The sequence below is a fragment of the Diadema antillarum genome, unplaced genomic scaffold (assembly GCF_040938485.1).
Source record: "Diadema antillarum isolate AM-2024a unplaced genomic scaffold, OU_Dant_1.0 seq00000616_RagTag, whole genome shotgun sequence".
Lineage (NCBI taxonomy): Eukaryota > Metazoa > Echinodermata > Echinoidea > Diadematoida > Diadematidae > Diadema > Diadema antillarum.
Genome location: NW_027271540.1, coordinates 951,901 through 969,274, shown reverse-complemented (window position 1 = coordinate 969,274; position 17,374 = coordinate 951,901). Strand labels below are relative to the sequence as shown.

General features: G+C 36.6%; 1 protein-coding gene across 1 annotated transcript; it reads right to left on the bottom strand.

Moving 5' to 3' along the window:
• Positions 1–7,475: 7,475 nt before the first annotated feature.
• LOC139735994 (uncharacterized) lies at positions 7,476–17,266 on the bottom strand. Its single transcript, XM_071646747.1, has 4 exons — positions 17,149–17,266; positions 14,054–14,166; positions 8,744–8,832; positions 7,476–8,116 (listed from the first exon to the last, which is right to left on the bottom strand). The coding sequence occupies exons 1-4, from the start codon at positions 17,249–17,251 to the stop codon at positions 7,858–7,860; spliced, it is 564 nt and encodes a 187-aa protein (XP_071502848.1). The 5' UTR covers positions 17,252–17,266; the 3' UTR covers positions 7,476–7,857.
• Between the last annotated feature and the right edge of the window lie 108 nt (positions 17,267–17,374).

Here is a 17,374-nt window from a genome sequence, read left to right as displayed (position 1 = left end):
TTTTTTGGTTGCAGAATTCTATACTGCTCTTTTCTAAAAATATTGAAGGTTTCATGGTAAATACTATTTTTCCCAAATTGGATTACGTACTACATAAACCATGTAGGCCTACGTGCAGTTTTTCTGCCAACAATGTGCCGTTTCAGCTCTCATCTACACTCAGCAAAAAAAGAAAGTAAACACTTTTTCCAGTTAAGATTTCTCATAGATTTTGATGGAAATCATTGTGTCATACCATATTAAAGAATATTTAATAGGCTATCAACCTGGTAGGTGTATATAATGGGTGACTTTATGCATGAGAGAAAACATTCATTTTTGTCCTCCAAGGCAGAAAAGTAAAAATTGCAAAAAATGGACATATTGAAATTCATTTGCAAGTGCCTTCAAAGATAGCAATGATAACAGAGGACCAACTTAACGCAATGAGATATCAATGAAATAGCAGAAACAAGTTTCCGTTCCCTCGTTTCTCTTTACGTTCTAAAACAAAAACATATTGGGGAAACTGAAGGTGGAACATAAGAATTTTCTATCAATTCAAACTTCAAATGACATAGGGAGTAAGCTGCAAAGGTGATAGAAACGACAAAATTTCTTAACTTAACCTTTTGATTAAGAAATTTAAGGAATGCATAAAACAAATTTAGGAACCAAATATTATTTCAAATTTTCTTAATTTGGAATAACTTGAAATTTTACCTTCTTTGTTACCATTATTTTTTCTCCTATGACTTTTGACTATGGATTTGACAGAAGATGTTTTAATTTTTTCCATTATTTTTTGTCTTTCTTTATCTTTGGAGAGTTACAGAGACATTATAGACATAGGTAGAGTTTTGCAAATTAATTTGCATTTTTATCGTGTTGAATTTGTCTTATGTTCTCGTTGTTATATGGAAGAGCATACACGCTTGAATAACTAGTCCATTTTTGCAATTTTCACTTTTGTGCCTTGAAAGAGAAAACGAATGTGTTCACTCATGCATGAAGTTTCCCTTTTTATTGCCCTACTGGGTTTATAGCCAATTAAATTACCTTTAACATGGTATATAAAACACTATTATTAGCCAAAAAGTGTATGAGAAAGATGAACTAAAAAAAGTGTTTACTTCCTTTTTTGGTGACTGCATGTACTGCAAAGCTCTTTTTACTTGAAATGGCCTAACAAACTGCTATAAACTAGTATTCATTTCACACAAAGTACACATACTAAGCACACCTTACCTGTCCATTGAAGAAAAAAAAACATAAAAAAAAGGAGACAATCATGATTCATCATAATCATGATAAGTATCTGTCTTAAACTAACTTCCATTATCTCTTCTCAATAATAAACATTAACACAAAGGACTATATTTCATGTAAAGTAACACATAACCAGTATGCCGTCTTAATTTTCTTATCGCAAATATTGCCTTTAATACCCTGGTATACTTTGCCATCAAGACTATTGGCTAAGAACAAGATAAAACTTCTTTGGTTCAAACACAGTACTATGTAGAATATGCAATGGTTCTCATAAAATGATATAATTTACACAGTAGAATTAATCTAAGTAATACTTGGCTCCATTGTTTTCAAACCTTTCAGAGAATTCAGCATAAAGGAGAGCACAAAATTTTTACTTCATACACATACAAGTAACCAACATCGAAACTAGAAATGTCACGACGGTGACTGATATGACTCTGCTATATCACATTAATCACCCAATACAACTCCAGGTCTACTGGTGTAACAGTACATGGCACTTTCTACAGTTTCCAACCATTTTTTGAGATGGTACAAAATCGGTGTCCCTACGTTTGACATCCAGATGGTGACCCAAAACTGCATCAAAGATTTCAACTCTCCAAACATAGCATTCATATACAAATTGCATGCATGAACCTTGAGTTATTACAAAAATACATACAGAAAGTAATGAAATTTGAGCACTTTCACTTGCCAGTTTGATCCCATGGTCCAAAACTTTTTTCTAAACAGTAATAGTGTGTAAAATTATATGCATTAGTGATTGCATGTATATAGCAAGCTCAATAAGTGTATCATTTCCAAGTATGGAGGAAATACAATGTAGTAAAATTCCAGCATTAAGCAATTCCAATAGTATTTCAATAACAATTTATTTGACCTTTGACCCTTTGCACTAAAACTTCCAAGCAAACTTATTTGTTGAGCTATATGTAATGTACAAAGTTTCATGAAGACATTTTCAGCCATTTCCAAGACATGGTGAGAAAAAAAGTTATATTGTAGCATTTTTACTTGACCTTTGACCGTAAACACACGGCCCTAAACTTTCCCTAGATAATCTCTATCTGGTTGTTGAAATACACACTTACACTGAATTCCCCTTTATGCTTTGCAGATAACATATGGGGGAAACTGTAAAATATTGGAACTTGACCTTGACATATGACCTTTTACTATTATGCGCCATGGTGTGAACTCCCAGTATGCCACATTATTTTGAGACTACGATGCAGACATGCTTTGGAAAATATTGTTTAATTGTTTTTTAATCCATGTCACTTTTTATTTATAACCATTTTGTTATGCTGGACATGCAATGAGAAAACTTGGAGAAAAATTCTCGAGCTTTGCTATGATGTAAATGTAATTTTATAACAAATTCATTGTCACACTGTATTTTCTCTATTGACCAGTAGCTGTATCATTGTAAGCATGGCATGGCTTTTGCAACAATGACACATACATAGAATTTACATGAAAATCTAAAAGGGAGCACTGCTTGATATTCTATCACCATTTAATCCAAGCTAGTATTAGAGCTACACAATGCGATAGAAGAATCACAAGCGAAGCTTTCATTGTATTGTGGCATGGCGATTTAGCGATCAGTTTGGGTGATTTGTGCGTTTGAGCAAAACATGGAAACTTGGCATGCCGTTGACTGAGTCAGCATGCGAAAATGGCACGTATGCACATAAAGAGCTAACCTTGAATGTGTGTGCCCTTAAATTGACAGGGTCAGCCTTGTCCACTGATACATACATTATATACAAAGCTTTATGAGGATTTATACAACGTCCAAGTAGATCCTTGTAATTTGATTGGAGGATTGTTGGTCACGTGATATTCAATAAGTACTCCATTTAGCGCGCCGTGCAATTTTGGTTCTATTTTTGCGTGCAACTTGGTTCGATTTTTTCGTTCTATTCCACGGTTGGAGAAATTGTACGGTACTGCGTGTACTGTGTGTTGCATATTGAGGATCGCATGCAGCTAGCGCAGTGTAGGCCTACGTGTGCGGTACATGCATGCGCGTACGTAGGCCTTCGTAGTGGTAGTGTACGTGTATGAGCGCTAGGCTGTGACCTGTATCTAAACGCCCTGATTGCACAAGCCAGAAAGAGAATCGCAGTGGATCCACATGTAAGTATGGCTATATTTTTCATACATATATAGACTTCTAGGCCTACTTAGACCAAAAAGATCTACTTGGACGTTGTATAAATCAAATAGTGTATGGTCTTTACTCGTGCAATGGAACGAGATTTCGCACTCGGTGAAAGATGAGGCGCTCTATTCAACTCGGCTTCGCCTCATTGAATAGAGCGCCTCTATCTTTCACCTCGTGCGAAATCTCGTACCATTGCACTCGTGACCATTCACTATTTGTATATTATAAAATGGGTTCAAGAATGTAGCCAATTGGAAGCGCTGAAATGAGTCACGTGTGCGTGCATTATTTTCTTCAGGTATGCACTAAGAAGAGTCTCTCTTCCACCTCCCTGGCCTGACGTACGTCACAATGTTTTACACTAGCAGTGCGCACTCAATCAGTTGTTACAAGTGCGTCACGCGCTACTATACGCGCTGTCAATCCTGTAAACAACTTCTAGTTCGGGCCGCGGGCTGCCACAACAGCCGGCGGCCTTTCTTGTGCATAACAGTACGTGGCGTACGTATACTCTTATACGTACGTACAGTACTTATGTGCGGGATTTCCGAGTGCGACGTGCGTAAATGTTTGGGACGAACATCTTCGGACAACTTGACTTTTGAGCGAGTGCTACATGTAGCTGACTGGTATTGACCCACAAAGGTACGTGAATAATGCTGTTAGTTTTCGACCCATTTTATAAAACAAATGATGCACAGGATTATTTCGTGGCGTTAGTGAAGGTGCGGCTCACTCTCGAGTATTGACAACGGTTGCAAACATGCACTCGGCTGCGCCTCGTGCATGTCGCACCATTGTCAATACTCTCGAGCGCGCCGCACCTTCACTAACACACTCTATCCTGTGCATCATTAGTATAATCTCACCCGGAACTTATGTCTGCAAAATTGATTAAGGACGGACAACTTGAAAAACAATACCTTCTGTGACACTTCGTGGTGAAGGAAATGAAAAACAACAAAAAATACAAATGATGAGTGATGAACTGACACTCAGACAAAGTGCACATTTTGACTTCTTCATTAATTATTGTTTATAATGACACTGTATAGGGGTACACATATTGCACGACATAACATGTCTGACTGCCTGTTATGGCAGAAAATGAATGAGAACACAGCTACTATCACCATACATGTTTATTGCAGCAAATATTGCACACACATTTAAATAAAGCATAGAATATAAGTACAGTGGTGAGAGTATCTACCATTTCCCTACCATATGAAAAGGATATGTCTATTACGTCAGGTGCATTGTAACCTGCCTCTGCACTTGATTTTAGTATGGAAAATACAATGTATTATCCTTACAGCAAAAAGCACTCGTCACTCTCTTAAAAATACTGTCCTTGCTCAGGCAATATTATTTTGCACTACAATTTAAAGTAATTAAATATCAAGTAGAAAATCCTTCAAAGGCAAAAGAATGCTAACTTTCTTTACTCACTTAACCCTAACCAGACTGGGGGTGAATGAATCTTCACCCCTTACTGTTTCACACAGTCCTACGATGCCAGAAAACCCTATCCCGATGCTTCTTGACTTTTTTTTCTTTCAAGTCTCATGCAACTTTTGAGACTAAATTTGCAACATCTGCACATACGCTTACCGTTATGAAGCCAGTTGTGTACATGATTTTAGTGACTGATGGCAATGCAGCCACACCTTTGTACAGTCCTTTGCCTTCCATCTCAAATGATCTAAAGCTATCCCTGGCTACTGGTTGTAGCTGGGATTACTTCATTATAGGCAGGCATCAAGTATGGGGTAAAGGGCTAATGCATGTTTCATTACTTACCCTGCTATAAACAAGAAAATAAAGCCCAACCTAGTAGCATGGTATACTGGCTGTACATATAACAATGCTAGCACATGATCAAACACATGGCACTATTCACTCTACTCTCTAACCAAAGACTTCTTCACAATATTTGAATTTTTAATGCATGTTCCGTGAGACAATTAACTAAGAACTATCATAGCCTCACAATGAGCTAATTATTTACAACATTCCTAACAACTGCATAAGACAATGGATGAAAAAGAAGAATCAACAATGTTCATAATTCAAGTTTGCAGATTATTTAAAAGGCTTATCATATCAAGGTGGACATTGGTGTGAAAGTCTATATTAAGTCCATTGTCAGGAATACAGGAATATGGTTAAGAAAAAAAAAATCACTCAGCTTCATGCTTAGTACTATGGTTTGCAGTACATTTGAAAAAAACAAACATTCATGTGAGACTTTAATACTAAACATGGAAAACATAGCAATTTTACACAATATTTGGCATTTTACTTATCATTGTAAACTTTGGCAAAGATTATCTCTTAACCAAGCAAGTTGAGTGGCAAAATGAATTGCACAAGTTCAGAGTACTTATAAATGGATATTGAAAGTTCATTGACTTTAAGCAGGCTCTACACGTAAAATGATGGGTCTCCTTCCTTCTTTTGTGGCACATACAGTCGGTAACATGCTCTACCGATCATCATTATGTTGGCCATTGCTAGTTAACACAGGCAGACCAGAAAAAGTACATCAGCAATGCACCTTTTTTAAGTCTGCGTGAGGAAGGGATGTGTCCCCCTCCCCCCCCCCCCAAAAAAAAAAAAGAAACTCAATCATTTAAAATCATCTTTTGTTTTATGAGTGAACAATACATTGTGAGGTGAAATAATTCATATTTAAGTTTTATACATAAATTGTGAGTGAAGAATTTCCCTATAATCCAAACAAGACAAATGTAAAACAATAAAAACCATGTAATTTACAGTCACATCATTCCATGAAGCCATGACAGTTTGTGTAGAGCAAATTAATTAATTAGAGTACAAACTACTTTGCAGACATAAATAACTGTGAAACTACAATAGCTGAACAGTCACAAAAAAATTCAATAATGATGCTGCTTCTGGGCTTTTTTCTTCAGTCTTGATGCTGCAGTCTGTCTGCACAATGTGTTCTAAAAGGCCAACATACAATGTACACACAGTTTTTAAACTTACAACATGATGCACTATTGCATTTAAATTTCTGTTCCCAAATGCCACACAGACCACCAAAAAAAAAAATAATAATAACCCATTGAGGACAAGTCCCGAGTATGTTTGGGCAAGTGTCTATGGGAAATGAGTGTTGTAGCAAAATCAGTCTGTCCTCAACGGGCTAAAACATTCTATTTTCACTACAATTTTTATCAAGAGATGAAAATGAATACTGTAAATCACATCTGTCAAAACACTTTGTTTGCAGCCATCTCAGAAGGAATCTCAAACTGACCTTCATTGAGGCTCTATGAAAATCACTGAATAATTGTTGTCCAAGGTTTTCAACAAATCAAGTTGCAAAATGAAATAGATCCACTGCGATATGTATTACATGAGTCCTTTATACCATGTATTTACTTACATTGTTGCAATGAGAAATATCGCTTGCAATGACTACAAAGAATTCTGTTGTTGCATGGTGAATCTATGTAAGTATCATAGGATTTGGATAGAACTAATGATGATGTTTTCACACAAAATCAGAAGTTCACTTATTGATTTTGCACTGAGAAGTGTGAGAGGTTTGCATTATTCCATTGCATGTGACTAAACTAACACATATATTGTAATGTGACATACTGATGCAAAAACCCCCTATTAGTCAGTGCTATTTCAATCACTTTTTAAATGGGTTAGGATGGTCCAATTTTAACAAGTTATACAATGTACATCCTTTTCAAGCTGTAGACCTTTCTCTTTTTATTGTATAGGAAAGTGGGACTTCGCCTGGCCTACTTTTTTTGTGGGTTTTGAGCTGGGCAGTCACACTTTTGATTATGAGCATAAATAGGTACATCCATTTTGTGTTGTCGTATGATTATGGAAGTTGATCAAATGCACATACAATGTATTATCAAAATCATATCTTTATAAAAGTGGTTGCTATTAGGTCTCAAATACAAGTGCACCTTGCTGCTTTTCTCATCAAAGTAGATAACATTTCAACAAAATGTTAGAGCACATCAAAAAATTTTGACATTTCTTTCAAGAATTCCCCCAAAAAGCAGTTATGTCAATATATATTTTCCAAACTTGTACATTATTACCCTGCAAGGAATGGGACTGTGGAATAAGCGAAACATCAACTTCAAATTTCAGAGTTGGTATGAGTCATTTGTGGTGTTTCCCTACAGTATCTACAGTTGTACTAATGGAAATCTTACTGGAATTTATGAAGTAACATACTCTACATGATTATAACCATCATCTGTGTAAATATTACAGAACAAAGACCTCCTAGTTCTCTCAGAACTCATGTGGGTTCATAAAACATTGCATCATTTAAGAATTAACGAAAGCAGCCATCATACTTGAGGTTGTAAGGGGAAAGAAGCTTATAAATGAGTATTTGAAAGTTAACAAAAAGGATATCATTTCAAAACAGTGAGTAGAACAACTGTTGAGAGAAAGAGGATGAGAAAGAGAGATCCAACAGTCAACGGTGCCTTAGCAAAGACAGTGGGATCGTAGTTAAAGCAGCGATCTCTGCCATGCACAACATCAAAGCTGTTTGCTTCACAGAATGCTTTTCCACTGCCAAATTCACTGCCAATGTTCTTGCCATCATAGTATGCTGTCTTGCATTCTTCAAATGTAGCTTCACAAAACTCTGAGCATATGTATAATTTCCTGCAGAACAAATCACAAATACAACAGAAATAATACTGGAATGGTGCATTCAACTAAAAAAAAAATGAATAGATAAATAAAAAAGAATTAAAATAAACTACCCTAATAATTCAATCAACATACACATTACTTTTTTTTTTCATTCCAAGATCAATGAAATATTTTTTCTGACAAGCCTTCAAGACCATCAGACCATTCTTCAATGTAGCTGAACATAGCTTTATCTACTAAGTAACTACTGTATGTGTAAATCTTTCACAGTGTGCTAGAATATTTTCAGACCATATCCTGATGATTTGGGAAGTTGCCATTTTAATTTCCTGTTTTGCTTAAATCTTCCATTTTGGCATGATTGCATGTGCAAACTTCTACAGCAATTCATCATTCAGTTTCGAATAGCAATGGTATGAAAATCATTCATCATCCAGTAACTTTTGAATATAATAGGAATAAAAAATCACTATGTGTGTACAAAGCTGCCCTCTTGGTCCAAAGTGTTTTAATTGGCAAAAGGTGGAAGCTGCAGCAGTCATGAATTGAAACTATTCTCCCACTATGTACAAGAGTAAGGAGATACGGAGGCAGGAAGCAAGTAACAATATGGCTGTAGATGTGAAAACTACTTACGTATCATACCAGTCGATCTGTTCAGGGCTGCAAAAGTAGCACATCATGTAGTTGAGATGATACAGACATGAGTTGGTGGCTAAATGAACCTATGCAAAAGCAAAAGAAGAGCAAATAGGCCTGTCTTTATCTACTACAAGTAACTGAAAAGTATCTGAAACAGTGTACAAACAGCCCGGGGGGGGGGGGGGGGGGGGATCAGGGTTTCCCATTTCCTATGAGTCTTCTTGCAGGTAGACGTTTAGATGCCCACATACTCGTCAACTGGGAGCATCATTCTGGCATAATATACATGTATGAGCTGCACTTCTCATACCATAATTCTTTTATGCGTCCACAATAAGTGTAGCAGGGCAATGCTGCAGTCAGGACATTACGTCAATGAAAGAAATGTGCCTTTTTATCTTAATCTTTTATTTAGGCTTCAACTAATGCCATGGATCTTCAGAAATCATAAAGGTCTTTCAAATTCAGCAGATTTCATTTTTTTTTTCTTTTCATTGATTTTGCAAGATCTCAAACCATAATTCAAAATGTACATGAGAGACTGGGGACAATTAAATTGACCCATATCGAGCCATCCACAGGATATTCCGTACTTCGTCCGAGCACCGCAGGGGCCACATACGGAATATCCCGTACTGGTAGTGAATAAAACGACATATGAACGACGTCATTCACTTCCGCAGAGTACTTTGACTGTACTAAGCATTGAATGGCAGCATGTTATATACCTATATTAAAGAGATTTTTTTCCTGTTTCAAATGATATATAACTTGTCTATGTTTTTTTCGTTGCTTGCTAATGAAGAGCGATCGTTTGAAGAGTTGTCTGTTTGTCGGCGTGTGTGCGCGAACGGTGCTGGGCCACTTGGGTGTTTGTGTACACACGTGCATTGGCCCTATATGGCTTAACTTAACCCTGTTACCCATATCCGCCTACTGCGTTATATTTTGTAAACGCCATTTGTACCATGCCACTACAGGCAAATATTTGCACTCAAAGCACCCTCAACGGGTTACACATCTCTTTCAAAGGCAATTTTCCTTTATTTTTTAATAAAGGAAAATTGACAAATTATGTATCAAAAGAAAGGGCATAAAATTGCCTTTATCATGATACAAATTTCCATGCATTTTGACCAATCAGAAGAATTTACCAGTTGACAGAAGTCAGACATGATTTATGAAAATATGAATAATAAATATCATATTTGATATTTATTCATAAATCAAAAATATTTTCTTCCTTTGCATGTAGATTTGAATATTATTTTCAAAATATTCAAAGCAAGAGCTTTACAGTGATATATGTTACATGCATATTATGATCTTTGAAGTAGGAATAATTGGAGAAGTAAAAACATAATGCAATCGCTCTATTTATGACAAATGCTATTTTCCATGTAAAAATATCATTGACTGATGTGAAGAGACTGTTCTTTACAACCTTCTCTAAAATGAGATACCACATCCATTCCAATCAATGCATATCACTTCAGGAGAAATGAAATTTGTGACCAAATATCACACAAATACATGTAAACAAATGTCATAATTACAAATGCAAAAATACTGTCAAAATGACGTGAAAAATGATGTCATTTCAGCGGCAAGCTCGACTACGGAATTTTCCATACTTCGGTGATTGCAGCGTTCGCGGTTTCTACGGGAAATCCCGTAGATCGGCGGATATGGATTAAATGCTAATTACAGTGGGTTCCTTTGATATTTTTTCCCTCCACGTTTTGCTAAAGGGAAAAAGATGAATTAAATCTCAGGGGTCACGTGATAGTTTATCAATCATAAACGGGTGAAATGACTTGCAAAATTATTCCATGGACAAATGCAACGTTACGAAACATACTTTTGGCTGGGAAGCTAAAAACTTATTGATGGAAATGCTAAAAATGTTTGTGGGAACATTTGTCATGATGCATAATTGAAATTAAAGCAACATTTAATGGTTTGGAAACTTATATTTTTGCACACTTTTTGTCACATGACGTTGATTTTTTATTTTTGTCATTATCATTTTTGTAACGTCTAAAGCCACATGGCAACTCTAATATTAATTGAATTGTATCAATTCCTATTACAGTATAAAATCATAAACCTCGGAAGGGTAAACATGTTTTTAACATGATTTTGATTTGGAAATGAAAAATTGGTGATTTAGTTGTACAAATTAAAGAGTAAATTGGCGTAAATGTAACGTAACTATCAACCATGGAATTGCCCAGCAGAGGAATCATGTTTTTGGGGTTGACTGTCCATCCATCTGTCCAAAATCAAGTCTTCGTATAGATCTATTTGAGGTATTGTATGTTCCTACTTTTGATATGCATCAAAATGAACATTGGCGTGGACCATACATATGCTAGGGTATGAGTGGACAATGCTGCACAATCTGCCAACTTGTGGTACACATGCTCAAGGTCAAAAGTCAAGGGTCAAGGTCAAATCTACAAACATCACTATTTCCCTGATGTCTCTACAATGCCTATTTATAGGTATTTTCATGAATAGATGTGACCCGCTACAACAAAAGGATCCTAAAGTCGCTGACGGCTGAGCCGAGAAAATCAAGTTTGAAGTCACATCATCAAAATTGGTCAAAACAATCAGATTTCTGTTTTTGGCATAATTTTGTAGTCTAATGTTTTGTCTATCAACTGCCGAAATTTTGAAGCTAAATGATTAAAGGAAAGACAAGAAATCAGCGTTTTTCCAGGCCATGATTTTCCGACTTTCAACATAACAGAATCGTGTCCGAAGATTTAGATTTAGAGCGGCAGCTAGACTCTGCCCCTAGCAATGATGGAGCAATCTTATTGGTCAGTGCGTGGCATCCTGATTACTGATTGGTCGTGCGTAGACTGCTGGCGCTAAGCTTGAACGAACATCGCCGAGGTCGCTATGAGCATACTTTCTACTGTCCAGCGGTGAAAACTGTCTCACCTCCCCTTGATCATGATAGAGTCAGAAGAAAAACTTTGCAGGCATTTTTCTCGAAACTCTGATTTCCACATCCACTTGACATGTGCTAATAAAATCATCGATATCTCTGCAACCGAGTACTTTTATGAGTTGTGCTATAATATGGAATTAAAGTAGAAGAGTATGGGAATAATTGTCCGCCCCCGACTATTGGATCCTTTTGTTGTAGCAGGTCACATATATTTAGTACTTGGGCATGTTATTCCCATGTAAAGACTCTTTGGGGAAAGTTTTCACTTTTCTTGAAACAGATTTAATTGGATGAATTGCTTTATTGTTTACGAGAGGTATTTGGGAATTTGAGAATTTTTACTTGACCTTTGACTCTTTTATAAGTTTATGCATTGAGAAATCTCCACAGTATGTGTGTAATTTCAGTGCCATTAAATGTAAAAGATTTAGCATTTTAAAGGACAAGTTCACCTTCATGTACATGTGGATTGAGTGAATGCAACAATATTAGTAGAACACATCAGTGAAAGTTTGAGGAAAATCCGAAAATGCGTTCAAAAGGTATGAATTTTTAAAGTATCTGCACAATTACTGCTGGATGAGAAGACTACTACAGTGTGTGATGTCACATGCGTACAACGATATAATGAAAATAAAAAGAGAATTTCACAAAATTTTACTTTTTGAATAAAGTGCACATTTCTTGGACTTGTTACTGGTGTATGTTAAGGATAATATTATTCCCCCTTGCCTTCTGAAAGAGAGAACTCGAGTATTCTTTTGTTATGCGAGAAAAGTGAAAATAAGGTGGATTTTCTTTATACTTTCTTTATACCGTTGTACTCATGCGACATCACAAGCTATAGTAGTCTTCTCATCCAGCCATGACTGAGCAGAAACTTAAAAAATTCATAACTTTTGAACGGATTGTCGGATTTTCCTCAAACTCTCACTGATGTGTTCTACTAATATTGCTGCATTCACTCAACCTACAATTGTACATGTCTGTGAAGGCGAACTTGTCCTTTAACCAGGCCTTTGACCACGAGAATCACTGTCAGGCAGAAAATCCATAATAAGTTTCATGATGATACCCTTTAAAGCCACATCAGTTACTGTACAAGAATATGGCGGAAGTTCAAGTGAAATTCAGCATTTTCATTTGACCTTTGAACTTTAAGCCAAAAACTTTCCCACAGAATTTCTTTTGGGTAATACATGTACACTAAGTTTTGAGGCATTGCATAGCTATGAGAAAAATACAGACATTTTGAGAAGTTGACCTTGATCTTTAACCTTCGACCCTTGACCTTTGACCCATGCCCCAAAATTTCTAAGAGAATCTCTGTTATGCAGCATGCATAACAAATTCCATTAAGATATATTGAACTATTTCCTAGATGTAGGACCTATAGAGAAAAAATGAAATTTAACATCATTATCATTATCATCATCATTATTGATTTATCATTTATTCAGCATTTGCAAGGCAATACAAGCGATAACAGATAAACAAAAGAAAAAAGCAAAATTCAAGGGTACACGCTGTCAGGCTTTCCCTGGTGCACCTCCGTAAGTTGCCGGGTTGGAAAACGGCGATCCAAATCACTATGACCCTTCGGTCTCTCCAAGCACATCAGGGAGTAGCTAAAACACACACAACATACAGTACGGGTACCGGTAATACAAATTATTACAATTGAGCATGTCCACCAGGTGAATTATTGTACATAGAATAAAATAGAACTTAACACTAGATATACAGTTGTATCACTATGGCGAGTGATGCTCGTCCGCCATCTCTGCCATTTTGTAGCATTTTTACTTGACCTCTGACTTCATGGCCACAAACTTTCACTAGAGAAATTATATCAGCTAATGCATACAACACTAAGTTTCAAGAAAATACCTGCAGGCAATGTGTAGATATTGGAGAAATAGTGAAACGTAGACAATTTGACCTTGACCTTTGACCTTGAGTAAGTGCACCCAAAAGTAAATAGGCACAACTTCATCCACTCATACATACGTGCCAAGTTTCGTCAGGAAACCTAAAATTGTTTTGGAGTTATGCTGTCCACAAAATTGATTGTGGACGGAAGGACGGACGTATGGAAGGACGGAAAGACAGACAAACCGAATACATAATGCCTCTGGTGACACTTCACGGTGAAGGCATAAAGATTTATACACTGTAATGCTCAAATATTGACCTTGACAACCTTGACAAAGTGAAATCTATCTGTTCTTTCTTTATTCTTATTACAGCTATTAACAAATGATATCAATGTTGATATGTGGATGTTTGTGTGTCAAGAATGTCTGAGACACTTTCTCCATAGTTCAGTACAAACTCACCTTGTACATGCTACCAAATACAGCCGTCACTTCTGTACGTTTACAGCAAGCATTTTTGCTGTACCAGGAGCAGTTGGGAAGGCTTGATTCAGGCTGTGAAACCCTGGCATCTACTGCATGTGACAGTAATCAGAGAAAATACTGATGGATGAAGAAAGTCTGCTTTCCTTTCATGTTTGTCACATTGCCTCTGATAAAGATTCTGTTAGGATTAAAAGCTCAGGCCCCTTTGACTCAATGGTAATATTGATGATTATGTATAGCACAGTAATCACTTCATACATGTACACATACATTCAAGAAAAAAGAAATGACAAGTAGGTGGGCACAAAATCACACTGAGTTATCAACTTAAACATACATTTATTGTAAAAATAACACAACAGAAAATACAGAAGGAATGTTCATTAAAACAAACAGCATGAGCTGCTCAGATCACCCAGGGTTTGAAATTGGCGATGGTCCGCTGGCCATTGGCCACTCAAAATCACGTCGGACTAGCTAAAAATCATAAAATTCTGAAGTTACTAGTCCGTCTGGCTAGCCAAAATATTGTTTCAGTGTCAAAATTGATTCTAAGTAGTCCGCCTGGCTAGTTAAAAAAAAGGTTAAGTGCAACCCCTGTCACCTGTCTAAAAGATTTAGAATCTACTTTGCAAAGGAGAGAAAATAACAGCCAAAAGCTCAAGTACAGTTTGGTGTAGAACAAAGAGCTAAAAATATTAATCAGTTTCAAGGTAAAAATGTCAGAAGTAAAAATATCAGAGATATCTTTATGTCCATCATGAATTATTTTCACATAACCCTTATTGGATACCATGACTTCTACAGTACTGTATAAGCTGTTATTTTCGCAAGGGTTTAATTTTCACAAATTTTGCGAATCACTGTTTGCAAAAATGTCGTCATGTCATTGAGTAATAGCGCACTTCCGATATTACAGGTGTCAAAATCGCGAAAACATCTCGTGAAAATGTCCATGATTTCATTCGTGAAAGTATCTGTACGAAAAAATAATAACTTATACATTACATCAGTTCCTTTTCCTTTCCTGTGTAATTACAGAAATGCACCTTCCAAAAAAGTTAAGTGTTGACACTTTGTCTTATTATCTTTTCTGAAGTCAGTAATATACTTTGAGCCTTTTTGTTGTGAAGAGGAAACTGCAATGTGTAGATATTCCAGCATAACCAAGAAGGAAATTCAGGCAACCTGCTATAAGACGTGGTGGATGGCTGAATATTGTTATTTTTACACAGGGACAGGGCAGGTAGTGGCTGCAGCCCCCAGCATTCCTACATTGGTGTAGCACTAGCACCCCTCTACTCTAGCTCCTCCTTTTCCTCTGTAATTAAGTATGGTCGGACCTACTAGGTTGTACTAGTGCACTCATTGACCTTGTATTTCACAAAGTATTCCTCAGTTTCACCTTAATTTCATTTCAATATGCAGAAAATACTGCACATTCATATCATGTGCTCAGATTGTTGACTTGGATTGCATGTGCAGAATTTTCCGCGACAAATGCAAGTGACATTTTTTACAGTGTGCCAGTGTAAGCTCATGATTTTAACAAACTGCCTTTTCTGCATTGATAAAGCACATACACTTGTAAATCTAGTGAATGACAAAGACGTGTTAACGTCAATTGTATGTATTCACTAAAAAGGATTTCCTGCCATTCTTTTTCCTCCTGTTTCCTCAGGTTATTTACCTGTTCTCTCCTCATTTGGCACAAAAAGACTTAGAGTTAATTATTTTTCATAGTATTTGTTAACTGATTGTAATTTCCTAAATCATTATTTTTTTTTTTTAGTCCAAATTTCTGTGTCAACTTTCTCATACAATTTTTTAGCTAGATGTACAATATGCGGGAAAACAGCATGTACCACCAATCGCCACCCCAAGGATATGCAACTTGTTTATTCCAAAAGTATAAAACAAATTCCCCTAAGTTTTGCTTAAAATAAGCCATAAATACTGCAGAATTTTCAAATCTCATGACAATCCTGTTGATTCTGAATCTGTGTTAGTGAAATACATGTACATGCCATTTTTATGCGTGCAATGCATTTTCTTCGCACAGTTAAAACGTACCTATCCTTCAATAGGTAATACATCATGTACACGTGAATTTCACAGTCATTCGTCACTTTCGTAATTTACTAAATCTTAATGGATGTGTATTAACTGTTATGTGTATATTCCCATGTTTAGTTTAGTTCGTTTACGAGTTTTTTTTTGTTTTTTTTTACTTTCATAGCTTATACTAGATATGGCGCATAATCCCACACATACATGCGGCCTGCTTTTCGTTCTATAAGTAAGTCTATACATCAACTGTACATTGTAGAATCTATGCCAACACTACAGTATGTATCAACATAACTGCGACAGCCGCCACACGCAGCGTGTGGCGGCTGCACCGTGCTCCCATTCAGATCTTCATGTTGAACAAACGGGTGCCTTTGCGGCGCTATATTTCCTCAATTTTTCAACAGAAACTACTAGGAATACTTACATGGGTCGATGAAACCTAAATGACTATCATCGGCGACTGTTTGATGCATTTCATTGCTTGTGATGCACAAAATGATGTCTGTTATAAGCAGCTCACCGATGTTCACAGAATTCACAATCACTTGCACAAGCGCACAGAATAGGGGAGCTATTCGTTATTCTCACATAAGCGAAACTGCGGGGAAGCCGCCAGGACCGCCCCTGGCGGCGCGGTCTACGGGACTAATATCAACAGTAACACTAACATTAACAGCCATGATACACATGTTGCCGATGTCAAGGTAAATTACCCTTGTCCCTGGCCCTGCCGATATGCGATAGACTAGACCTATGTGGTAATACCCCGGATCCCGGCCTCTTGTCATTATGCAATAAAGGTCATTCTCACTCAAGCTCAACAATTAAATTAGGTACCCTAACGTTAGTCGATTTGGTCAATAGGGTCACTCTTTTTTTACTCGACAAGAAATTCAATACATGGGACTACATTTCGATTGCTCACATATTTCAAGCACACTCGAAGTTAATCAATGAATAACAAAGAGTTATGAATAAAATCACATGAAAGTACGTACTATAGTATGTGCAGAGAGATCCCTCGCTGGCGATGGAATATACGAAACATGCCACAAATATGATTAAAGAGATGCGTAAGACTTTCTCGGCGAGGCAATCCATTTTGTTTTTTGTTATGTTGTGATCGTGTTTCGAGAAATTCAATGCTGCCCTCAACGTTCATAACATGATGCATACGTACATAACCTAAAACTGTACGTAAGATATTGCCTCATGCCATAGCTG